The sequence below is a fragment of the Rhinolophus sinicus genome, chromosome 17 (genome assembly GCF_057876585.1).
Source record: "Rhinolophus sinicus isolate RSI-liver-muscle chromosome 17, RSI-T2T, whole genome shotgun sequence".
Taxonomy (NCBI): domain Eukaryota; kingdom Metazoa; phylum Chordata; class Mammalia; order Chiroptera; family Rhinolophidae; genus Rhinolophus; species Rhinolophus sinicus.
The window spans coordinates 47,763,199-47,790,706 of NC_142517.1; the positions used below are offsets into that span (position 1 = coordinate 47,763,199).

The window sequence follows — 27,508 nt, forward strand, 5'->3', positions numbered from 1 at the left end:
AAACTTAAGAAGTCTTTACTACTGGATGGGCGAGGAACACCAACATAATCTGATTCCTATTCGTTTCAGTCCCACAAAGGTGGTTTCGGTTACTGCGGATGTTCTGAACTGACAAGATAAAGTGCTAACTCTGGCACACTTTTCTCCATCTAACATCCTGAGTTAATTAAAATAGAACACCATCCAGTTTATTGTAATAGTCATGTTTCATATGAATGTGATAAAACAAAACTTTAAATCATGGTGTCTTATAATCCTAATCCAGGGGAAAGAAACAAGGATTTAGGTAGGAATGGTTTAGGGAAATGTTCTCACAGTTCAATGTCAGCTCTATTTATCCACGGCACAAATTGTCCAAAGTAAAAATTAACTCACAAATAAAAGGAAGAAACTTCTACTTAACATCAATTACATAATCAATGTACCAGGTACTTTACAAAGATCACCCCATTTAACCCTCATAATATTATAACTCTCCCTGAAAGGTAGGTACTATTATCATCCTAATTTTACAAATGAGAAAGCAGAGGCTCAGAAAATCTAAGTAACTTATCCACAGCCACACATCAAATAAATGACTGAACCGGGATTTAAGCCCAGGTTCTGCCTGATTCCAAAGCCCATGTTCGTGCCATGTTGCGACTCTGCCTTATAAGAGACCATTACAGATAACTGGACATGTTTCATGTCTAAAGAGACCCCAACATAATTGTAAAGCCATTGAAAGAACAAGGCAGCTCTACACATACTGACCTGTAACAATTTCTGAAATATACTATGAAGCCAAAAAAAACCAAGGTGCAAAATTGAATGCATAGTGTGCCAACATTTGTGTTTAAAAAATTAAGGCAATGAGTGGGAGTGATGTATGCACATATATCCTGGTGTGTGCATAGAATATGAAGGACAGCAAGACTATGCTAACAGTGAAGATGGCAAATGTTTCACTGTCTCCCCTTTTGTGTTTCTGAATTTGGAATGGGTATGTTTCATCCATCCAAAAGAATAAATACTTTTTTTAATCCACAAAGTGATTTTAAAAACCTGTCAACTTCTGTCCTTTGTGGAAACTTCAAGCATGAAAATATTCCCAGTTTTCTATTTTTGAAACTTCAAAACAAATAGTCTAGAAGCAAAAGAAATCAGAAAGTAGGTTAAAAAGATATCCAGAAACCCACTGAATTCTTCTCTTATTTTCGTAAAAATTAGCACTTAAAGGAAAATGAGTAAAATCACCTGAGAGAAATATTATTTTTTGCCTAAGAGTAAACAAGATTTGAGAAAAACATTGAGGTGAGGGATTACCAAAAAAGGGGAATCAACAGTAAACAGAGCTTGCTCTATCTCTAATCTGTCTCTGTCCTCCTCTCCCACCTTGCTCATTAAATCTAAATTCTCCATTGAAGCTCACCACTTGGGAGAAAATGAAAAGAAGAAGAGGAAGAAGAAGACAAAGAAGAAAAAAACAACTTTATGCCAAAATAATTTCCAGATATATTAAAGATTTAAGTATAAGGCTTTAGATGTAACAAAACTAAGTGAAATTATAAGTGCTTAAGTATACAATCAAGCAATGGGGAAACTCTTTCTAAAAATGTACACCAAAAGCAAACTCCTCAAGGAAATGATCGATAGATCTGACTAAATACTAGTTTTAAACTTTGTACATAGAAAAGCTATAACTAAAATTATGAGTTAAATGACCAATGGAAAACATTTGCAACATTATTATAAAAGATTACAGTATTTATTATCTAAAGAGTTTTCATAGCTCTCTTGAAAAATCACCAAAAACTGAAAGGAGAACAAGAAACAGAAACACAAACTCCATCTTCAATGAAACCAGGAGAAATCAGTAACCCCAAACCACAGAATATGAACACTGCTAAGTGACTTTGCTAAAAGGAGAGTTGTCACAAGTGCCTACAGAGGAACAAATTTGTCCCTCAGATCTCCCCTCCCCAAAAACACAGGAATATTAAAGTCCCAAGGAACCACGTAGGCCAGGGTAGGTGGAGGACAATAACAGGGAGTAAGTTCAAGAATAAGTTAAGCCTCCTGGTTCTCCTCCTTGATTCTCACAGTCTAACAATTCCCATTCTTACTCCCTGGTAGAAGAAGATTTATCCTCTGAAGGAACCACACCAGAGAGGTTCTAGACTCAGGAACACCCGAAACTAAAGACAACAAATGAGGACATCTTGCTTAAAATAAGAAGATTAAGTAAAGATTTGCACACACGCAGTCCAGAATACATGTAGCTGTCTTATACCCCCAGGCAAGTGACTAAAGATCCTTATCTGGAGAAATCAAACAACCCTAGGAACAATCCAATAGCTATTGGCATTTGGGAATCCCCAATTAAAATTTTTAAAAACCTGTCAGGTTACCTGATAATCCTTGTAAAACTCTCTAGTCTACTAACCTCCTGTCCTAATCCATTTGCACCAAACTTCAAACCAGTATATTAAGTCCTCAGTCTTAAATATGACTAAACAGTCAAGGATCAAATTATCAAAAGGTATTTGAGGAAACCCTCTGCAGTAGTTGAACTGTGGTCCCAAAAAGATATGTCCATATCATAATCCCCAGAACATGTGAATTTTACCTTTTATGGCAAAAGAATGAATAGTACTTTATGTGACACAAGGTGTGATTAAGTTAAGGTGTGATTAAGTTGACAAAAGACGCTTATCTAGGTGGGCCATAAATGCAATCACATGTATCTTTATAAAACACAGACACAAAAAAGAGAATACACACAGAAGAGGAAGAGGTAATGTGACCATGAATGCCAAGATTTGAGTGGTGTGCCCACAAGTGAAGGGATGTCAACAGCTACCAGAAACTAGAAAACACAAAGAACAGATTCTCCCTTAGAGTCTCCAACCAAAGGAAGTACAACCTTACTGAGCCTTGATTTTGGACTTCTGGTCTCCAGAACTCTGAAGGAATAAATGTCTGTTGTTTTAAGCCACCCAATTTGAGGTAATTTGTTATGGTGCCAGCCCTACAAAATTAATACACCCTTTAAGATGAAAATTGGAGACCTAAGCAAATACTCAGAGTAAAGGAACTCAAAAGAAAGAGAGAGAGGGGCAGCCGGATGGCTCAATTGGTTAGAGCACAAGCTCTCAACAACAATGTTGCTGGTTCAATTCCCTCATGGGATGTTGGGCTGCACCCCCGGAAACTAAAGATTGAAAACAGCAACTTGACTTGGAGCTAAGCTGTACCCTCTACAACTAAATTGAAGGACAATGACTTGGAGTTGATGGGCCCTGGAAAACACTGTTTCCCAATATCCCCCAATTAAAAATAAATAATAATACTAAAAAAAAAATTTTTTAAGAAAAATAAAAAGAAAGAGAGAGAGGAGAAAACTTCAAATACATTATAATAGCCTCAAAGAAATGAGTAGAAGTCTATTTTAAAAACAACAAGGAATCTTGAAAACTAAGGATATGGTGGCAGAAATTTAAAATTGACTGAGGAGTTGAAAGATAAAGTTGAGAAACTCTCCTAGAAAGTAGAACAAAAGGCTAGAGATGTTCAATAGAAGAGAAAAGGTAAGAAAAAATAAAATTAAATCCAGGAGGTATAACACCTAACTAATAATAGCTCCAGAGGACAGGATAGATAAGAGTTGGAAAGTATCAAAGAGATACAAGAAAATGTCCCTGAATTGAAGTACATGAGTCTTCAAATTAAAAGAACCAACAAAATGAAAACAAAAAACCTGCAGTTATTGTATGTGCTATTACAGAAATGGATCTATTGACATAAAAAAGGATTATAACACAATACAGGTGAAATAACATTTAAAAAGCATGCGCCCAATAGAAACCCATTCTTATAAAATATGTAATATTTAGTAACATGGAGCAATATCTTCAAAATGTCAGAAGAAAATTATATTCAATCTTGAATTTTATACCCAGCTAAAATATCAATCAAATATTATGTAAAACAAAAATACTTTTGGAATTTAGGTCTCCAAAAATGTATCTATCATATACTCTTCCATGATAAGCTATTAAAGGTTGTGATCCATTAAAATATAGGTGTATACAAGAAAAAAAGAAGACATAGGATCCAGAGAGAGAAAATCCAACATAGAAAAGAGGTAAAAGGAACTCGCAGGATGACAGCCAAGAAAGTCCAGGATCACAGCTGTGCAATAGGCCTAGAGAGCAACCAGTCAAGATCAGAGCAGGAGGACACAAAGAAAAGAAATTATCTAAAATCAATGCATCAAGAGATAGCAATGTACATGCACAAATAATTTAGAAATACGAAAGTAAATAAAAGAAGAAACATTTACAAACAAATGAAATTTTAAAACATTTAAAAACAAACTTCAGAACAGTGGGCTGAAGAAGGGAATGAGGACAAGAGATTGCTGCTTTTTGTTTTAAGAATTGTAGCTACTGCTGACGTTTTAAGCTTGTATTACCTTCTTAGAAGTGCTGAAAAAATTACCACAAACTTGGCAACTTACTCAACCAGAACTCTCATAGTTCTGAAGATCAGACATCTGAAATTCAGTTTTGGGCAGGGTTGGTTCTCTCTGGAGACTCTGAGGGAGCTACTTTCCATGTCTCTCTCCTAAGCTTCTTTTGGTAGCTGCTGGCAACACTTGGTGTTCCTTGGTGTGGGGCTGCATAATTCCAATCTCTGCCTATGTCTTCATATGGCCTGCTCTCTGTGCCTCTGTGTCAATTCTCCCTCTCTTTCTCCTATAAGGATACCAGTCATTGGCTTTAGGGCTCTCCCTAAATCCAGTATGATCTCCTCTCAAGATCCTTACCTTAGTTATATTAGCAAAGACCCTATTTCCAAATAAGATCACATTCACAGATTTCAGGGCTTAGTACTTGGACATATCTTTCTGGGAGACAAAATTCAAAGCTATTTATATGAAATACTTGGAAAACCTTTAGTTATTTCATATATATATATATATATATATATATATATATATATATATATATATATATGCATGTATATATCTTAACATCTATTTCCAAAGTGTCATCCAGAAAGGTTTCCATTTCCACTGCCACCAGCAATGGATGAAAGTGCCCATTTTTCCTCACTTTTGCAAAAACTGATTATTATATTGCATATGATCTTGACCAAAGTGATAGACAAAATATTATTTTTTGTTGACTTAATTTGCCTTTGGATTACTAATGAAGTTGGGCTTTTAAAAATATATTTATTTATCATTCAATCTTCCTTTTTTGTAAATTACCTGTTCATTTACTTAGCACACTTTATTTCCATTAAGATATTCATTTCATCCATATGAAATAAAAGTAAAAGGATGTTTATGACAGCATTGTTTTGAATAGTCAAGTAGATGAAAACCTAACCTTTCAGTTATAGGGGCTGATTCACTAAACTGTTATACCATTGAATTCAATTCAGCTATTATAAGTGCTATTACAGAAATGTATCTATTGACATGAAAAGATGATTACAAGTAAAATAAACAGACTTAAAACAGTATTTCCAATAGGAGCCCATTCTTCTAAAATCTGTACACAGTAGATAATAATATTCAAACACATATATAGCATTTACCAGGCACTGTTTTAAACACTTTACAAATATTACAACTCCATGAAATAGGCTCTATCATCACTCCTATTATACTGAAAAAGGAACTAGAGCACAATGAAATTATGAAACTAGCCCAAAGTCACACAGCATGTAAGTGGTGGAACTGGGACTTAAATCCTGTAGTGGCTTAAGCTAGGCTACTAACCACCCTGCTAACTGCATAGAAAAGGACCCAGAAGTGTATATACCAAAGAAGCTGTCATATTGTCTCTAAAGAGGAGGGGATTGTAGATAATTTTTATGTTCTTTTTGTTTGTATGGGTTTCTAATTTTTCTGTAATGAGTTTGTAAAGTTATTGCAATTTAAAATTATTAAAAACTGCATTTGAAAAAGAAAATCTATCTCCTTAGCCTATCATATAAGACCTCCTTTCAGCCAGTGGGAAAAACAGGAGACCTAGTTACCAGTCCCAACTTTGTCACTCAAGACACATACTAAGTGCTCAATAAAATTTGTATTCATTGAGCATCTACTTTGGTGCCAGACACTATATTTGAAGCAATAAATTATTATTACTATTATTAGTATCAGTGTTGCCTGTTCATCTTTAGACAAGTTAGCAACTCTCTCTGGGCCCCAGGAAAGGAGATTAACAGGAAGATAACTACAGCAACAGTGGCTTGATTGAATAATGGTGAATGGGGTGACTCTGCTTTTGGTTATTGGCCATTTTGGAGGAGGTTGTGCAGAGGGGAGATGTTGTTTTTTAAAAGGAGGTTCAGAAAAAGAATAAAACCTGAACTAGAAAGAGGCCTCTCCATGATATGGGAAGGAGTTCCCTGAAGTTAGATTGCTGGAGTAGTGGGTAGAAGTGATGAGATGCGATGCTGAGCAAGCAGTTGCTGAGGCCCTCCCTCCACAGACTCCCTGACAGTCAGTAGCCCAAGTATGTAAGCAGGTAAAGACAGAGAAAGGGTGAGTGGGTGGCAACTGACTTAGAGACATCTCCAGGTAAGGTGGGACCAGCCCTGCTGCAAGTAACTCACTCTGTATCTTTAAAGTGCCCTGAGGTAACTGAGACAATAAAATTGGCCAACATTGCAGCAACCCATTACTCGGAATTCATCAGCACTGTTTCATGGTTGATTTTGCTCCCTCTTTCTACTCTTTCTTCCTGGATGAACTTCAGAAGTCCGGCATAGACTCCAGTGTCAACAAAAATAATCCCATTGCCCATGGTTTTGTCCCTGGACCCCTCATTCCCTAACTTCCCAGACTTTGTTTTCTGTGACCCTCAACTGCTGAACTAGTGAAGAGCCAAGAGGATGCCACCACTCAAAGTCCCAAACCATGGACAAGATCTGATGCTTGTCACCATTCCCTGGGAATGAACTGGCCTATCCCTGGATTCTGTTTATCAGAAATATCAACATCTTTAGTGAGACCATCTTTGTTGTAACCCAATGGAACCAAGTTCAAAGTGTAACCTTAGATCTAGGCAAAGTTGATAGCTTGGAGTAAGACCCAGTTAATAAATGTGGATACAATTGATATAATCTATAGGTCCAATTATTCTATGAATTAAATATAATTTTTACAATCAGATTGCGACAAACATAGTCAAATATCAACAATAAAACTTAATTCTGAGGGGTCTCTATCTCATCTTCTGTAATACTCTTATAGAAGTGCTCCTCTTTCATACCCACCACAAAGTGCTGACCAGTCAAGGTTCTGCTTCCCCCAGAATCTAGACACTCCTCCCCAGGAGATTCCCTGGTGTGGTGGCAAGCATGTGGCCACTAGACTGAGAAAGCCAAGGGCTCAAATCACAGCTTGTCATTTATCCTCCATGTGCCTTACTTTCCCCACCTGTAAAGTAGGAAAAAGTAACTATCTCCCTGGGTAGTGTTAGAATTAGAAGTTATGTATATGAACTGGTGATGGCAGTCCCTGGCTCTAATGAGGCTTCTGTAAATTATAGCCATTGCTCCTGGAGTCAGGAGCCAAGTATAGATTCTAGGCACCAAGCTCCCCTGGATTCATCTCATAAAGAGTCACCGCCTCATTTCACCACCTCTCAGGAAGTTTCCAAAGAAGCATCTTCTGACTTTCAAGTTAGCACAGGCCCAGCTAATTGTGTGTGTGTGTGTGTCCCAGGCGCAGACCTGGGAGCCAGTCCAGGCAGGTCCCTGGGGAATCCTGCTTTCCCCTGCTGCAGAGGGGATGACGAGCCTATTTGTTCACATACCTGAAAGAGGTTAGCAGCTTCCAGAACCCGCTGGACATTCTGCTTGGTGATCAGCGCCTTGCTGGTATACGTGTAGTCCAGAAGAGTGTGCATGGTCTCAGCATCGACCCCTTTGATAATGATCCTCTTCTCGTACTTTTCCTTTAAATCATTGCAGAACATGGCCCTGGAAGAGAGACATGAGCATGTGAGTCCTAACATGATGCTTGGTTCCAGGCCTGGAGAGACCCCCTTCAGATCTCTCTACTCCCATGGAACAGTGAGGTAATTACAATTAAGTGAGGGCATAAGGATGGGAGTCTAATCCAGTAGGATTTATGCCCTTATAAGAAGAAAGACCAAAACACTGTCTCTGTCATGCGAGCACACAGTGGCCATCTATGAGCCAGAAAGAGAGTCCTCACATAACCGACAATGCTAGCGCCATGATCTTGGACTTCCAGCCTCTAAAATTATGAGAATAGGTGCCTTAGCCATTATCTTCCAACCAATTCACCAAAATGGGAAGGTCCCAAAGGGAAGCCCTAGTGACAGAATGTACTTCCCAAAACTGAGACTTCCATCCCAACAAAGAGGGGATTATACCCCTAAATCCTGCTCTGTCTCCCTTTCTCATACCTCTTATTTATGTCTGGAAATCACTCATCAGTTTCAAATCAGTTAACTATCTGACATTTTGAAACTTTGGTTTCAGCCAATAAGATCTCCCTTAGTTCTCCCTCGGTCCTTCTTCCTCTGTCCTTGTTTTAATCAATAATTCTCCTACCTGTCTCTCCTCCTTCCTCTTCCCTCTTCCCTCAACTGGCCTCTTTCTCCTCACAGAATACAACAGCATGAAAAACAGAGCAAATGCTAATTCTGTAAAATTAACAAATCCCAGCCTGGAATTAGAGGAGCAGTGATGTCATTTGGACAGATGACCGATGTCCTAGCCGCTGTCTTCAGCTATAAATCCTCTTAGCCAGAGGGGCGTAGAGCTGTCTGCAGAACCACACATCTTTTAAAGTGATGTCCTGTATGACTCACTTCGCTGTCTCCTGATTCCATAAAGAACCTGGCCATCAAAGAAACCATACAATTTCTTCTCAGCTCAGCCTGCCTTCCTGGGAGGAGTTGGACAAGCTCCTGCCCTAACCCTCCTTTTGTCTGAGTCTGTACAGCAGTGCTGCCCAATAGAAATCGAATGAAAGCCAAATGTGTCATTTTAAATTTTCTAGTAACTGTATTTTTAAAAAGTAAAAAGAGATCAAATTAATTTTAATATCTTTTACTTAACCCAATTTACCTCAAGTATTATCATTTCAACACTCAATAGATATTTTTAAATTGTTAATGAGATCATTTACATTCTTTCTTTCATACTGTCTTCAAAATCCTGCATGTATATTTTATAGTGAAAACGCATCTCAATTCAGATTAGCCATAATTCAAATGTTCAGTATCACACGTGACCAGTGGCTACTGTATTAGACAACACAGCTTCAGTGCGTTAGTCCTGAACTCAGATGTTGGGCCATCCTGACGTGCAATTGTATCAGGGGGTAAAGTGAATTCCACCCACATCAACTCCATGTACATGAATATATGGGAAATAGGACAGTGAGCAGGAAAGGATAGACTGTGATGATGGGTCAAATGAAGCTTCTTATAACTGAGGCAACGTATACTGGAGTCCGACCAGGGTGAAACTTAGAAATGCTACTTCACCTAGAATGTGATTTCAAGATTAGTGAAAGGTGAATTTTGTTGAATCTGTACAACCTCAAAAAGTCCAATGAAAATTGGACAAGTCCAATGGAGACACGTTTTAGTATTATATGAGATACGTGTGTAAATTATTGAATTCAATGCTTTGCACTTTAAGGGGCTCTTACTGAAGCCTAGTATTTCCCACGTGACACAATTACTGGGATCATCTGGGCTCTTGACCAGGCTATCACTGCCCAATGCAGCTTCTAAATTCTCTCTTGGAATCGGTTGCTGAATAACATCCTGCCTCAGCTTAGTCCATACCTGACTGGGTGTCTGCATCCCCCAGAAGCCAAACCTCCTGAGCCAGTGATGTGTTAGGGGAGTGGGGGGAGCAGGATGGGGAGGGGAGGAGACCGAGCAGGACAAAAGTCATAGAGAAAGTCACTTTGGTCTGATCCTGCAGGGGACCGCTGGAGAATACACTCCAGAGCTGTCCCAACGAGAGGCACAGAAGCAGGGCTGTGATACTGCAGCACCTCCTGACCGTTTTAGTTGTGGGCCACCCCAGCAGGAGGTACATTCTTAGGCACTTCTGGTTTTCAGTGAGTGAGTGTGCATGTGCACAAGCAGAGGGGCCTGGGAGCCTCGGGGAGGGCGGAAAGAAGACTGCAGTGCTGGCTGTTGGCAGGTGGAGAGAGGGCTTTGGTCTGGTCTAGGCTCTGACGCTAATTCACTGCGTGACTTGTACAAGTTGAGCAAACCTCAGTTTCCTTCTCTGTGACGTAGTATAACAATAGCCCCTACCCCAGTGAGATGTTGGGAAGAATAATTAAGATAACAAAGTGGTGAGCACTCACTAAGGAAAGGTATTTCTCTTAGACCAGATCGGAGGGATCTTGGCAGGCTGGTGGGAGATTCTTGGGGTGGGCGGGCGGTTACACGCTGGCTTGCAGCCCTTGACCCCTGAGTCCAGAGCCGGGTCCATATCAGGTCAGTGGGTGTCAGAGTTGCTGCACTGCTGTCCACCACCTATCCAGAGTAGAGTTAGGATTCTACAGCACGCAGACTGGTCTAGAGACATAAGCATGGTGCCTGGCACATAGTAGGAGCCAGTAAATGTTCATGCAGAGAGGAAAGAAGTGCCCTCAGACAGAGTCCTCTCTCCAGGAGCTCTTTTGCCTGCTTTGGCTCCCAAAGAGCATTTCTCTGCTCTCCTCTGAAACTTTTTCATTGATTTTCTGTCACTTAAATCCACTCTCCTGAGCCACAGCCACCACGCTGAACACAGAGAAAGTGAAACTAAGGAGAAATCTATGAAATTCTCATAAACCAAACTCTGAGGCCTCCTGCTGCTCTCCCAGGAGATCCACTTTGGCAACGTTGGGACCCCATGAAATGTACATAACCTAGGCAAGGTGGGTCACCCTTAGGTTTCCACTTTAATAACAATAATCTCTTACATTTATGTTTATAGCACTTTGTAGGGCAAACAGCATTACCTTCTTTAATTATTAAACCCATAATAGAGGTGATAGACTAAGGTAGAACTTAAGTGAATTGCCCAAGACCGTACAGGTTGTCAGTAACAGGATGGGGACTAGAACCTAGAACTCTGGGCTCTTAGTCTGGAGCTAAACAGGGCACTGAAACCAAGAAAATCAGTAGGAGTTCAAGGCCATCTTTAGGGGGTCAACTGAGTATCGACACTGAGTGAATCAGACCAATAAAAAATACTTTGTAGGCAGACACTGACCAATTCTCATGAGACTCTTGTAAAACAGAGATAGCTATTAAAGTCCTATGTTACAGTAGAAAGTGTCACAGCAGGGAGCCAGTTGCCCAACACTTCAGCAATAAGTCAGCACCAACCCCAAAATAGAGCCTGGGTGAATGAGCTCATCTCCCACAACAGCCATGAAGATATCCACGGGCCCAGAGTCTCTGGAATGAAGTCAGGGCATGGCCCCAAACACTGCCTGGGCCACACTCACCTGTGAGCTCCGCAGGCCTCATACCTCACCTCATTCAGGTCTCTGCTCAGATCTCACCTCCTCAGAGCGGCCCTCCCTGACACTGCCCCCATCTAAATGGTCACTCCCTAACATCTTGACCTCCCTTATTTTTCTTCATAACCTTGTCACAACTTGAAATTATATTACACATCTATTTGTTAACCAGCTTAACGATTGTGTGCTGAGTGAGGACCTGGGTGCCACGGTCTCCACTGTATCCCTGGGGTGAGACACTGCCTGTAACTTAGTAGGGACTCCGTAAATATTTGGGGAGAAAAATAAATGAGTGAGTGAATGAATGAACAAACGAACCAGCGAACGAACTTGCCCTTCCTGTACCCTGGGTGTTTGCTTTTGACAGAAATCTGCATCTCCAAGAATTATCAAACAGCCTCTGAAGGATAAGGCTGAGAAGGCCTGCCTCATGTGCCCTCCGCCCCCATAGAGAACTTGCACCACACTACCAAGTCCAAGGCCTGGAGCTCAAAGAGGACATAGCATTTACTAGAACATTCCATTTACAACTTTGATGAGTTCTACATGCTCCTGCAGTTCCTAAACATTACCAACTCTGACCTTTTTACCCAACCCAAATCCCCTGTGCCTCCCCTCTCCCCAGGCTTCCGCACCTGCCTCTAAACAACCTGCCTCCTATACCTATAACCCCATTACAGTCCTAAAAACCAATACCCACCCTCACTCTCTCACTACTAGACTGGCTGCATCAGTGCTTCCCCCTGCTTTGTTCTTCCCCTTGGCCCTTCACCATCCCATTTATACCAGGAACTAACTCCTCTGCATCAGTGAGATATTCTGGGTTGGAGTGTCTATAATATGGGTTGCAAATTGAGTTAAATTCTACTTAAAAATATAAGTATCCATAGGTATACAATTGGTTAAAGACTTTTTAATTAGTAATCATGTGCTGCTCAACGAACACTATTATTAAGAAAGGATTATTATTGGATACCAACCAATGTGGCCAATCAAAGGAATTTTCACTGCAAAAAAAAAGCAGGAAGTCAGCAGATGCAAGAGTGACCTAGTATGGCATGACATCATTCTCTATGGTACCTACCACTTCTAAGCTGAAAGCTTGGAATATGAATTTTATTAGGCTCACTGAGTCCCCACGAATCATTCATCTGCAAACCAAAGTTTAAGAACTGCTGCCCTTGAGAAAGGTCACCTCACTTCCCAACACAGGCCCCTTTGGCTCACCCTGAGAAGGAAGGAATTAGACAAAGGTCAAGTTCAAGGAAACAACTGACCATGGTGCTGGGAAAGACATGCCCTTAAAAAAGCCCTTCCTCTTTTTAGGTTCTCCCTTTCATCTTCTGAGATGTAGCCCTCCTAGAATTCCATAAGGTGTAGGGCTGCTTCTCAAATTGGGAGAGGTGGGCTCAGTTGGAAGCAGGCCTTGTCCTTGTCTCTTGAGTCTTCTCTAGCTCAGCTGCATAGACAGGGCCCCTGCAGCTTATATTCAAGTAACGTAGCTCATTAGAGCTAAGAGCTCTGAAAGAGGATGTGGTGCCAAAGCCCTCTGAGTAGCAGTGTGCACATGTGAGTTCTCACCTGCTGTGCACATGGAAATCACACACACCCGGAGAGGTGCCTTCCAAGGAGGATTTGGGCAGTCATGGCTATCTCTCTTTCTACTCCAGAGCCATGACTGACAGCACTCTGCCATCTCTCTCCGGGGCCTGGAGTCTGTTCCTTGAACCCCCAGTTGTTGGCTGAGTCTTTGTTCTGAACTAACAGGAACTGGAACTCCAGAGCTGCCCCCATCTGACTCTAACCATCATCAGGCCTCTAAAGGGCTGCCTTCTGCTGAGCTCCTTGCCCAAGTTCGCCATTCCTCAAGGACACTGCACGTGCACCCTTTGAGGACCAGAACTCCAGCTATATTCTTATAGAACCAGAGGCCCTCCCAGCCCCACTGGCCCAAAGCTGAGGCCTCAGCATGCCATGTTATTCAGCCCATCCAAGTTAATGACAGAAAGCAGGGCTTGTTCTATCCTGCAAGATCAGGCAGGATAGAACATCAATCACAACAAATGCTTTTGGCCAGGATTCAGCAATGATTCAACCATAAAGATATAATGGGCAGTTCTTGTTTTGCCTGCCCAACATCATTCTTAATTGTTTTAGTAAGAGCATCAGATTTTCCTTTCGGAAATATCTCTCCTCCAATATCAGTCTAGGAAGTTTGGGTGAATCCAGCTCCACCTCCTATACCAGGGATGGGTATGGTCCATGTCACATATTATGCCACCCAAGCAAAAGTGATTGGCTCACAGATGGGCACAGAAAGAAGCTGGTCCAATCGAAGCCAATTTTAGAACTTTCTGTGGAAACACTGGGAAAGAGAAACTCTCTTCCTACTGGAATTGCTGAGCTAGGAGAAATAAAAGTTTGGAGCTGCTGGAGATCTTCTCGTCTCTGTGTATGAAGACCCGCCCTGAGAGAGAAATCAACACAGAGGAAAATAGAGCCAAGAGACGGAAAGAAACACTGAGTCCTGATGACATTATTTGAGTACAGGGATCAAAACAGGCCTGAAACTAATATTCCTAGACTTGAAAATTATGTGAGCAAATAATTTTTTTAAAATGTTTGTATTTGCCATTTGCAATGCAGAGTCCTGACCGATACATTGTACAAAAGAAAACCTGAATAACAAATAGGCCCAAATGCCAAAGAAAATTGTCTAAAAAGTACCCAGGAAAAGAAATGTGAAAGTACTCCCAACATTGGCCTACAAGGATCTTCACAGTCTGGTCTGTCCCCTTCCCATCCCTGGTGCAGCTACACTAGCAATTTCCAACATGTGCCACTGTTTACACCGACACTCTTGAGTTCCAGACAGGTCTTTGTATGTACACTCTCTTGGGCCTATTTTTAATGTGTCTTCTCTTCTATTAGATTCATAAGCATCTGAAGGGCAAGGGTTGTATTTTATTTCTCTCTAATTCTTATTCAGTGGCCCACAATAGACTCTTAATGTTTGTTGGATGGCTGACTGGCTGGCTGGATGGCTGGCTGGATGGAAAGGAAACTACACATGCATTGCAATACTTTCATGTAGGCCAGGTGGACTTACCTTATTGTACCTCACATTCTCCAGTCCCACATTTTTCCTCTAACTACCGTGAGAATGAATAATGATGAGCTCCAAGACTGAGTGACTTGGAGCGAAGCGTGTGTGTGTGTGTGTGTGTGTGTGTGTGTGTGTGTGTGTGTGTGTGTAGAACTGCATTATCTAGTAGTTCTCTGTCTGAATTGGAACCTCAGGCCCAGGATATTTATCCTAATTCCTCCCGCCTGATATTTTACATGACAAAAACATGGGGCTGTTCTTTACCTTAATTTGCTTTCACGCATCTTCCACCTCATTGCCAGAGATGACACCTGGCTTCCCCTAACAAAAAATGCCACTCCCCTCACAATCCTATTCAGTGAGGTCTGGTCTGAGCCCCAGTTCCCACTGGACCCGGGGCAGGGTCAACACTGTGCTTTCTAAAGCCCACTGCCACATCCTGACCAGGCTGTTGCCCTGGGGGTGGCTTATCACCCTCTTTTTTCAAACAATTTTCATCCCAGCCCCCCATGACCCCCTGCTGGCTTCTTTAGAACCTCCATGTCATTATCCTGAAGTCAAGGATCATCCTAGGCTTAGAGATTTTTTTTTTTGAGAATTCGCTGGTTCTGATAACTTGGAAACATGTGAGCTGGCACTGGTCCCCATCCTCACCCCTAGGTATTCAAATGCTGAGGCTTTCCCCAGTCGTAGGAGTTATCCCTGTCCTCACAGGGCAAAGACGGTCATACATGTGTTCCAGACTTCTCCCTCCGCCAGTTGCCATAAAGGAATCTGGATTGCCAAGCCTGTTCTCTCATCCAGATGGAAAGGAGAGGAAAACAAGAGTTCCTCCGGCCAGGGAAGAGAGGAGTTTTAAAGGCAGAGGTGAAGGAGGAAGTGCCACAGGTCAGGTTGGCCTACACTCAGGGCTGCCCAGGCCAGGGCCAGAGTTGGAGCTGAAATTCAGCCCCTGCTGCACTCACCACGCCTTGGACCATAATATAAATTGTGACAGTCCCCAGAAAAAGGGTCTCTATTTCTAATTGGTCTTCTCAGACAGAACCTTTAACAATCTTAACAGAGATCTTGGATCACCTTCCTGCTTAAAAATTCTTCAAGGGCTTCTCACTGCCTATAAGATGTATTTCAAACTCTTCATCCTGGCCCAATAAAACTTTCATGGTCTGACCTGCCCATCTCTTGGCTTTATTGGCCCAGACATATCCTTTACTCCAACCTTACTCTTCTACCTATGATTCCCATGATTACACTGCATGATACCTTCCCAGATGTGTTTCCTTTTGCCTGGAATGCTGCCTGCCTTCACCCTTCACTTGGTTCCTTCTGGCGAATGCCTACTCATCCTTTAAAACTCTACTCAGATATTACCTCTTCCAGGAAGCCTTCTCTGGCTGCTCTTTCCCCAGTCCGATTTGATAAACAGAGCTCCACCACAGAACTTGTCACCTTGCACTGAAATACTGATTTACCTGTCCCTCTCCACTAACTGGTTGTGATTGCAAGGTCAAGGGGGAACCATAGCTCATTCATCTTTGTATACTTAGCATCTGGCATAGAGTAGGCACTTGGCAGATTTATGTCAATTGAATGAATACATGAATAGATAGATGGGTAGAATTTCACTAAACCCACTCAAAACTGCAGTACCAAAAGCTTAATATTTGTATAGTCCTGCCACCCAGATATTTGCACCTTAAGAAAGTTTGTATGATTCAGTGTTCCTTGTTAAAGGCTTACAAATCACTCGCGGTACACTGAAAAAATTTGGGAGGAGTGTAGGTTTTCATAGCAATTACAAAGAATTCTCTTCCCCATCACCGCCAGTTCATCTGCAAATGACACAGACATCTCCTGCCAACCCAACCTGCTATCCTGAGCTGAAAGGATATTATTGCCAGTCATCTGAGAACTTTCCTAAATTTCCTAATTTCAATTCTCTTTGTCGTGTGTGTGTGTGTGTGTGTGTGTGTGTGTGTGTGCTGTGTCCACTAACCCCACCTTCCAGGAATTATTCACGGGGCATCTGCCCCGCCCCTAACTCCCCCAACACCAAAATGCCCTTGATACCCAGCCCCCGACAAGCGTGAGCTGACTCTACATACCACATGATGAGCTCTTGAACGCAGGTCAGCTCTTACTTGACCCTGGACCTGAATCATTATATGCAAACCAGCTGGTGGTTACTTTTTATAGTTCCCTGAGTGGCTCATCAGAAAAGGCTATGATGCAGCTTTCTGGATTGTGTTTTAAAGTCATAGCAGTATCAGTGCTCCTATAATTATTGTGGTCTTAAAGCTTTCCACAACAGTTAAATGTAATAAGAGAATGCCTACCCTTACAACCGGCAGAGGACGTGTAGGTTGCCTAAATGATATTCTTTCACAGCAAAGAAGACTTCTCTTTATAAAGAAGTAGCCTCTCCAAAAGAACTTAAGATGGCTTATACTAAAGCAGCAGAGGCATGATAAAATCCAAAACAGTAACAACAACAAATAATAAGATAGGAGCCAACTAATTAAATAGAATACTGAAACCTAGACTAAAGAAAGCTGATGCAATGAGCTTCCTGACAGCCAAAGCATAAACAGAAGTGCAATAAGTTGGCTAATAAATGAAAATAAACCTGAACTTGTTATCCCTCTTTAATGGATATTTATTTTCCTTTTGTCCAGTGCCTCCCTCTTTGGTTCATCATATACACACACACACACACACACACACACACACAAACTCACACACCCTCACCTCTTTGACCAGTGGTGGACGCCTGAAGTAAGCGGGGCTGATCATTGTGCCCCACCTCCCTGACACAGTGATTTGTCTAATGTTGGGTAACTGAATGGAGCTGGGCCAATCAGAGTCTTTCCCTGGGGCTTTTCAAACTGAAGCTACACTTTCAGTTTCTCTCTGGAACCAAAGTCCCAGAGTCCCAACAGGCAAACTCCTATCCATGTGGTAAAAGTCCATCTGAGAAATGCCACCTGCGGGAGAAGCCAAGTGAGGCTGGAGAGAAAACCCCCTGACTGCATTCAAAGCCCTGGTTCCTCTTCTCCCTGGGCTCTGCTGCATCCCGGCCCTTCCTATGATTTGGTTTTGTGCCCAAATAGCTTCCCCTTTTGCCTAGGCTGACTTGACTTGAGCTCCTATCCCTTATAACCAAAAGAATGCTGACTAATATAGAACATTGAGCAATGGGATGGATGGTGAGCTCCAAGGCAGTTTTACCAAAAACACAGATGTTCTGCATAGGGCCAGCTCTTCTCATGTACTGTTTGGTGTTTACTATATTAGAATCTAGTTCTGTTAAGACATTTCATGAAGGGACAGTCACATATCCATGTACTTGATGCAGGGGTGAACCTCAGCACCTGAGATGTGAATAATGAAGTATTTCTCTGTTGTGTTTTCATTGAGAGCTGCATGGAATATTATCCCAAACAAGAAAAGATTAGATTTTCTGGTCTTGATTGAAAGAAGCTCCACATGCCCTAGACACCAGAGGTGGAGATGACAGAGATATTTTCTTGAAAATTTAAAGGACTCAATTGCATTCCTGCTCTGGGGCATCAACCCCCACCAAGCATCTTCCAATCCTAAGAAAAGTCTGCAGGAGTCACTGTGTAGCCATAGCACATATGTGTCCAGATGGTCACTTGAGTGACTTGCTGAATGCACAACAGTGTGAAGCATTTTGGATTTTTTAACTGCTTCTTTCAATTTTTCCTATGGTGACCACACTTTATCATCCTTCCCTTTTCTAAAGTTGTGCAATAGCCTCCCAACTCTGCGAGGACTTCCTGCTCTGACCAGGATGCTACTTAATCAGTGACTGAAACTACAGGAGGAATACGAGTCTTTATTCACATCGAACATTTGCAGGATACATGCTGAATGTCAGCCATTGCAATGGTTCAAAGGACCTTCTCATAGCTCACACCTTCAACCTGTTTCTAGTCTACACCTGGTGGAAGATTCCCTCATGCCGTACACTATCACAGGCATACCCAGGGCTGCTCACAGGTTGGAGGGAGAGGAGGAACGGAAGTGCCAATGCTTTGCCTCTTGCCTGCCAGGATCTCAGAATCCTTAACTCTGGTGCATATGTGACAAGAGTCTCAGAATTCCTTAATACGTGCATAGTTTTCATGATACCTTAACTCCTATTCTGCACTGAATGCAGGTCTGGCACATAGTAGCTGCGTATAATGGACCTTTGTCACATTTTGGTTGCCCAGCACCTGAAACTCTCCCTAAGTGTGGCAAATTCTCCCTCTGAATGAGATGTAGTGTGTGGCACAAGCCACTTACAGACCCAGAAGCTATAAAGGCCCAATGCTCACTTTCCGAGCTAACACATTAACATGTGTAACTCAGCCTTAACCAATAAGATAAACCTATCCCAGGCTGTGAACTGGGAGCTGGTGATGCCCAGAAGCAGGACAGAGGAGAAACTGTTCTGGTGGAGGCAGCAGAAGTAGCAGCAGCCTCCAGTTTCCAAAGACAGCAATGGGGCAGTGCCAGTAGCCACAGCTGTGCTAGCCTTGGCTTCCAGGATCCTGCAGCAGTGTGGGAGTCCTCCTCATGCTGCTTCTGGGTGGCTTTGGGCTGTGGTCCTGGCCACTACCTGGCCACTACCTTATCCTGTCTGTTTTCTGGGTTTGGTACTCCAGGCTTCTGGGAGATTCTGTGAGTTACCTGCATAAATACTCTTCTCAAAAAAGCCACTTGATTTCTGTTCCTTGTAATTAAGAAATCTGACTTATTACCATGCATAAAATGTTTACACAAATACATTCACATACGAATCCATTTTGTGATGTGTATTTCACAACAACTCACTGGAATAGGTAGAAACAAATCATTAGCCTCACTGTGTCGTAGATAATGGCACTGAGACTCAGAGAGACTCTTGAAGCAATTCCTTCAAGATTTGCACAGCCAATAAGTGGCAGGGTCTGGACTCAATTCCCAATGACAGGACTTTAAGACAGAGTTCTTTCCATGATACCAAGAAGTTATTGGTTCCAGCCCCAGTAACGTTCTGTAGGTTCTTGAGTCCCTATACTTTCAAAGCATACTGACCTGCTTCCTTATTTCTTATTTAGCCCTTTGACCCAGACTGGTGCCCTAAGGCATGCTGGGTCTTTGCTGCTACAGGGAGGGGCCTGTCGGCTCAGCCCCCAGATGCAAATTGGTTTGAATGTTCCCACAGTATCCTACCTATGCATTTGTGTACATGCCCAGAGAGGCAATAATTGTTTGCATTTTATCCTCATTTTCAGCTTATGTAACCCACACTAGTGCATGGCAGAGAGAAGGAGTGAATGGTCTTGCACAGAAATGTCCTAACAGCCAAATTTCTACCCAGTGGAAAGGTCTGTTTTTAGTTTGGATCCCAATGGGGAAACCATTCTTCCTATCAAAGTGAGTTCGCTGGAGGACAAAATGGAGACAATGCTGTCTACTTGTCATCTAATTACTGGTATTGTGAGTATGAAATGAAATAAAAAAGAATCCAGCAAAATTCCTGGCATGCAGTCAATGCTCAAAAAAGTTGGCCTTTTCATGTTCCAGAATGCAAAAAATTCTTAACAAAAAGACATTTTTTTACCACATCATTTATAAAAACAAAGAAGATGTGTTACATATATGCAATGGAATATTACCTGGCCATAAGAACAGATGAAATACTACCATTTGTGACAATATGTATGGATCTTGAGATTATCATGCTAAGCAAAATAAGTCAGACAGAAAAAGTCATGAACCATATGACTTCACTCATATGTGGGATATAAAACTGAAAGCAACAAAGGAACAACACAAATAAACAAACAAATAAAAGCTCATAGACACAGACAACAGTTTAGTGAATACCAGAGGGTAAGGGGGGAGAGGAATAGTAGAAGAGGATAAAAGGGGTCAAATACACGGTGATGGAAGGAGAACTGACTCTGGGTGGTGAGCACACAATGTGATATATAGATGATGTATTATAGAAATGTACACTTGAAACCTATATAATTTTACTAGCCATTGTCACCCCAATAAATTTAAGTAAAAAAAAATTGAAAGCACCTTATACTCGCATTGAGAGAATGATTTTCATGTTATGCATCTATTAAAAATGGTAACTAAATCAATAAACAGTAGTTATGAACACTATGGAGCACTATGGGGGAAAGATTATAATAAAGGATTGCAAAGCAAGATGAAAAATTGTAGGTAAAACTATGCTTACAAGTATGTAAAATATGCAGATGAAAAACGGTAGAAGAATAACACCAAAATGAAAACTAATTCTGTCAGGAAATTCCATAATCCCTTACCAAAACATCTTGCGGCCAGATGTGCTTTGGCATTTAGGATTGTCTGGATTTTACCGTATTTTAAATATCGAATAGTACCTCCAGCACTCTTTGATCCAATGCATTAGTAACTTCAGTAGTGAATTATGAATAGTTACCCTAATTGGAACAAATGAAGACTTTAAGTACCCAGTTCAGAACAGCCGTCTCCTTCCACCAGATGAGTGTAGTTCAAATTACAGATTTGTCCGTCAAATAAGTTGTAAAAATTGATTTCATTTATCAACAGTTTGGGGATTTGGGAATTCCAGAAAAGGAATTATAGACCTATAGTACTTAAGTAAGTATTCACCACCAAATTGGTTCTGCCAAAAGGACATTAAAAGTATAAAGTACAGAACCCGCTGCTAGAAATACAATCATCAGTTCACTTGAGTTTACCAGACATACCCCCTGTGGCAGCAGCAATCCTTAACCCTGTTGCTATTTACCAGGTGTTTAATCCAGACCCAAATGGCCTTAACTCATTCTTGTTTCCCTTTGTACTTATTCTATCACCTGCACTTGCTGACTCCTTTTTAGACACTATTATGGAGAAAAAGCAAAGGATTATAACATCTAATCATGGCTTAAGAGTAGCTTTTCACCCAACTTTCTGCCATCCAGTAATTGGGTAACACGCAATAATGATTAATAGATCGTGCTCACAAGACCCTTCCCCTTCCTTGCCTCATCTTTGATTTTTTTAAGCTAGTGGTCCAAGTCCCTTCATCATAGCCTCAGGGAACCAGACCAAGAGACTGAGGTACTGAAGGGACAAGACAGGGCCACGTCCAGGGATTTCAGCATCAGCCGCAACAAAGGAGCTTACTGTTGACTCAGCCTCAGCCTAGAAGCTTTTATATTCCTGTAGGAAGGGTCCATCACCAGGCAGGACTGAAAGAAGCCTGATGACCCCTCCCTGCATCACCACTACTCCCCTCCCTCTGCCAGCCCTGGAACTCACAACTTGGTTGCCCTCACGGATCAACATCATTTATGCAGTGTGCCACGTTCTGCGGGGAGTTGCTCCCCGTACCGAATGGAGAGAACCACTGGTTTATATGGAGATCTTTCGGGAGGTGGGCTCAGTATGTAGGATGAGCCACCCCTTCTAACGACTTTGATGTGGGGACCTGTCCAAAGGCATAGCACAAATGACAGCTTTATCAGTAGTTTTATAAGATACTCACTGCCTTACAAAAATATTTAAAACATTAATATAAATGTTAAATCCCTGCTTCCCTCAATTTTTCTGCCATGAACCTATTTGAACTCCTTGACATTCGGCTGTTTGACATTTAATGCATGTTATAAGCTACTTTCTAAGCTTTATTCTCCCTTAGTCTTTTCTCAGACTCAGCTCTGCATATTTTCCCAACTTCCTCATTCCACTCAAGACTTTTAAATAGGCCTCCAAAAGGAACTATATTGTCTGAGTTACTAATATAGCCCTTGTTTACAGCCACCATGGTTTCATGTGCCACTAGACAATAGGCAGACAGCAGGACCAGAGAACATGCATAGGATGATGAAAGTGAGGCAGATTCCAGGGGAAAATGAAACTGGTGGATTTTCTGATGCATTGGACCACAAGAAAGACGACTGTGGAGAGACGGTGAGCAAAAGATACCCCCAAAGCAAATGGAAAAAAAAAAAGAGTGAATTATTAGCTTCAGGAAAGGCAAAAAGGTTTACAAAAAAGGAAATATAATCCTATCACACAATTTGGCTCAACAAGAAACAAGGTTTTTTTCATGGACATAATGTAAACTCGTAATATAAATTAATCAAAAATGGGATGACATTGTATTGAGAGATTATAGGGAAAGGAAATGTATGGTAAGGGAGTTAGTTATAAATGCTAAGTCTTTATCAGACCTACTAGGAATCCATAAATGATATCTAATACTGAGATATCAAGGAAGAGCAATATACCATTTATATGAAATATCCAGAAAAGAAAAACCAAAGGTAACACAATGATTCATGTTTGCTTGGTGATAAGGATGGAGATGGGGAGTGACTGCAATTGAGCAGGAGGGATCTTCTGGGGATTGATGGGAATTTTCTACAACTGGATTGTGATTGCTGCACAACTGTAAATTTACTAAGATATTATGAAATTGTACACTTAAAATGGGTAAATCTTATTAAAAAAAAAACACACCTATAAGCCAAAAAAAAAAGAAGAAGAAGAAGAACCGCATATTTTGTAGAAATATTACAAGAAACAGCTAAATGTTAAAAATGGTGGGCTCTGGTGAGCGAGACTGAAGGGTGGGGGAGGTGAAGAGGAATTTTTGTTTTTCATCATAAGCCTTGAAATACTATTTGACTGATAACCATTTGCATGAAGCACTTTGATAAAAATGAATTTTAATTTGAAAATATACATGAAAATTTGAAAGTCTATGAAGAGATAGTAAAATAACTGCAGACCTTATTTAAAATAAGAGAAATGCAAATTAAAATTAAATTGAGATACTGTTTCTCCTCTACCAGATTGAAAAAAATCCAGAAGATGGAAGCCTCTTTTGGCAAGGCTGTGGGGAATGCAAAATGACTGAACCCCAATCAAGTAGAATCAAACAATATGCACTAAAGCTGCAGATGCATTTCTCTTTGGTTTAGCAAACCCTCTTCTAGATATTCACCCCAGACACTCCTGCATGCATATGAAATGACATCTGTGTAAGGTTATTCATTATAGCATTGTTTGTATTAATAATAGCAAAGGATTAAAAACTTCCAAACATCTGTCAATAAGTGACTGGTTACATAAACTATGGTTCAATCACTTAGTGAAAAATATTTACGTTCTCAATGAATAAAAACAAAAATAAAAAATCTACATCATTTTACAACCAGCTTCCAGGCCCTCCAAAGTGCAGAGGGCTGTGTCAGGAGCCTCTCAGACAAAGCAGACTCTCTGCCCTTCCAAAGTCTGGACATAAGGGGAACTTGGCTCCCAAACCCTTTCAAAATCTTAGAAACAAAGCAAGACAGGCGGTGAGGCAGTGTCAGAGTTATCGTCAGTCCTAGATTCAAATCCCACTTGGCCACATTTTTAACTGAGACACTTCAGGCTTTGGTGCCTCATCTGTAAATGAGGATAAAATTCCCACCCTCACAGTGTTGTTGTGGGTTAATGCATGTGACACAAGTGGCACAGGGCCTGGCCCACCATAAGTGCTCAACAATAGAAGTTATTATTAAGAGTAATACCAGAAAAAAAAGAATCCTGTCGCTAGGATGAATGTGTTCAGTAGAGGAGGAAAGTCATCTTGGAAATACCAAGGTAAGAACCAAAAGTCACTGTTCTGAAGAAAAGAATAGAAGGAATTTCCCTTCATGACCAGGCAGTTTTGGAAACGACTCTTTAGCCACAGGCAGAAACAGGCACTGTGTGGGCGCTTCCTCCTCTACAGACTGGCAGAGACTTTCCCTAAGTATCCTGTATCAGCTGGGTTGGAAGGACTGCACCCACACACCTTCTGTTTAGGATGAGCAACTCAAGGATCAGAGAAGCCAGTGATGTACTCAAGAGCACACAGCCAGCGGTCCTGTTCCCAAGCCAGGACGAGCCACTAACAAAATTACTATTCGGGTATACATTTTATAACAGCAGTTTTCCAGTGATTCAAAACAGAAAGAATAAACCTAAAAAGTGAGTACTCAGGACATTGAGCTAAGGTGACTTTCATTCATTTCTTAAAGGGGTTGTGATCAATGTGAAAGCATGTGGTCAGTATTGGTGGAGTAAGTAACATGTTTATCTATGTCAATCCATCATTACAGCTGTGCCTATGCTCTGCCTTTTACATACTTCCTGGAATGAAGCCCCAAATTTAGTGGCAGTTATATTGCAGTAAAAACGAGGATTGCTAGAATGTGCCCAATCCCTGCTCCAGCAATGACTAGATGTGTAATGCTGGGTTTCCAATTCCCATCTGTAAAATGGCACATCAGCCACCTTCATCATGCTGTTGCAAAAATAAAATCAGGTAACTTTGTCTGGCACTTAGCAAGCACCACTTCCTGCAAACCCCGATATCCCCTTGCCTTGTCTACGAATAGGACTTCATCAGTTCCACAGCAACCTCCTGACCCTGCTCTTTGAATTCCAAAGAAAAATTCCCCCCAAGCATCGTAAGAAAGAAAGAAAGAAAGAAAGAAAGAAAGAAAGAAAGAAAGAAAGAAAGAAAGAAAGAAAGAAAGAAAGAAAGAAAGAGAGAGAGAGAGAAAGAAAGAGAGAAAGAAAGAGAGAGAAAAAGAAAAATATCTCCCATGATATGTATATAGGTAAGTTGTTTTTAATTCCCTCAGCCAGAATCAAGCATTAAGAAGAATCTCATTGAAAGAATTATAAGGGTATTTCTTTTTTGAGTTCCCCAAATACCTTCTCCATCCCCATTCTCCTTGGGGACTGGTTCACACTACATCTACATCAATCTATAGAACTCTGGACCCAGCTGTATTCACCAGGTTCCTGATTCTCCCACATTCCTATCCCATGCTTTGCACATGGTAAACCCTCAATAAGTGGTTCTTAGCTGAACCAAGCAGAATGAGATGGCAAATTTCAACAAAGATATAGTGAGCATCTACTATATGCTATGCAGTATGTGAGACCCTTTTCCCTCTCATATTTAATGATCACAACTTTCTTGAGAGGTAATCATCATTGTTCCCATCTTACAGATGACAAAACAGAAACACAGAGCATTGAGTGACTTGCCTAAAGTCCCAGGGTCAGGAAGGGGCCCAGTGGGATGGAACCCAGGTCTCTGAGTTTGTTGTAACTAGGAGCCTCTCTCCCCTAAAGCACCTTCGTAACAGCTTTCCCTTCCCACCCACCCCCTCAGCACAAACAGAAACCCCTCATTTTCAGCAAGTCATTTAATAACTCCAAAAGAGGGGCCACATCCTTTTCTCTACCTCTGTTGGTGAACAAAGACAACATCATGTTTCCAACACACTAGTCAGACCAAGGGAGAAAAAAATCCCCATGACTTCAGTAATTTTCCATCCTCTGGAACAAGGACATCATACAGAAGATTTACCATAATACATAAATATTGCTTTTAAATAATACCAATCTCTCTTCTAATATGACTTAAATCCTAAAATCAAAGGTTTAATAGCTTCCTTTCTTGCATCTTGAATAGACACACAAACCTAAATAGATATACAAACCATAAACGCAGCAGCCAACCAGTTAGATGGGGCTCTCACATCTATACAGAGATTCCTGACAACTTGCACCCAATTTGACTCTGGTCTTAGACGTGCTGACCTGAAATAATTGCTGGCCGCGGCAAGCACCACGCGGTGGCAGGAGAATTCCTGAATGTCCACACACAAGGTGACATCTGTCAGAGAGTTTTCCAGTCGGAGGGTCTCCAGGCCATTCTGCAGAATTAAGGAGAGTCCCGTGTCGTCAAATTTTACTTTATCCCCATTTAAGATTTCTACCAGCTCTCCCCTTTTCTGGGAGGGTTCATCTGTAGGAGGTGCCAGAGGCCCTTCCAAACTCTTCTCCACCACGTCGCCCATAGTCCAGGCACCGCTTCGTCCTGCCATCAACATCCAGACTGAAGGAGCGCCCAAGTTACAAGCAGGTCACATTGCAGAAGCTGAGCGGATTTCCTGTGCACGGCCCTCCACTTATCACCAGCTGTCACACACACATAACAGGAAGTCTCGCACTTTCTCATCCTGTTACTACAAACGCCAATAACTTCTATTCTTCTTCTTTCTGTGAATCATCACAAGGTTAGAAATTACTTAGAAGGGATATGTAGGAAGGGGCTCCGGGAGAGAAGGGGTGGCTTCTCAGAGTCTGCTATTAGTATTGTGCAGTTATTTTGGTCCACCTCCTCCCTCATATCCGTGAGCAGGAAGCCTCTGGTTCTGGTTATTACATTTGTACTCCTGATGCTTCTATAACTGAAGTTGTCTATGATGGAATGGGCAGAGGGCATTCTACAACCCTCTCCATCCCTCCCCCCAGGAGCCTGAGACCCCACAATGAGCCCCCACGAGGTCCCTTGGAATCTTGGAAAACATGCTTATCTCTGGTATTCTCATTTCTAGCAGCACTGCACATCTTCTGTCTTTATCTTCCTCCCTGCTCATGCGAAGACAATGTCACAGCAAATATTAATGTTCTCTAAGCCCCATTGCAAAATGTCTGCTGTTTCAGATATGCCTCTGGGTGTAGAGAAGAAATGGTCTCCAGAAACTCGATTCCCAGGGTCTCCTCTCTTAGAAGACCAATCAGGATAGGTCAACACCAGCTTGCCCTAACAAGTCTCAAATTGGCTGAACTCACCCAACATCTATTGGCGATGTATCTAGTGATGGATCGTGAAGTATTTTCATTACCTCTGCAGGTCTCCATTAAATAGTAATAACGATATTTTATTCTTAAAATCTTACTACATCCTAGAAAATTTACAGAAGTTAATATATTTTAACCTTCATAACAACCCACTGGGGTAGATAGGACTTTCCTCATTTTACAGCTAA

The 27,508-nt window shown here is 41.5% G+C and overlaps 1 protein-coding gene across 1 annotated transcript in view; it reads right to left on the reverse strand.

Moving 5' to 3' along the window:
* KLHL6 (kelch like family member 6) overlaps nucleotides 1-26,630 on the reverse strand; it is a 51,249-nt gene extending 24,619 nt beyond the window's left edge. The window contains exons 1-2 of the mRNA XM_019735759.3: nucleotides 26,274-26,630; nucleotides 7,821-7,986 (exon numbers count right to left, since the gene is read on the reverse strand). Coding sequence (XP_019591318.2) covers nucleotides 7,821-7,986; nucleotides 26,274-26,566 — 459 coding nt within the window. The 5' untranslated portion in view covers nucleotides 26,567-26,630. The remainder of the gene's footprint in view (nucleotides 1-7,820; nucleotides 7,987-26,273) is intronic.
* Between the last annotated feature and the right edge of the window lie 878 nt (nucleotides 26,631-27,508).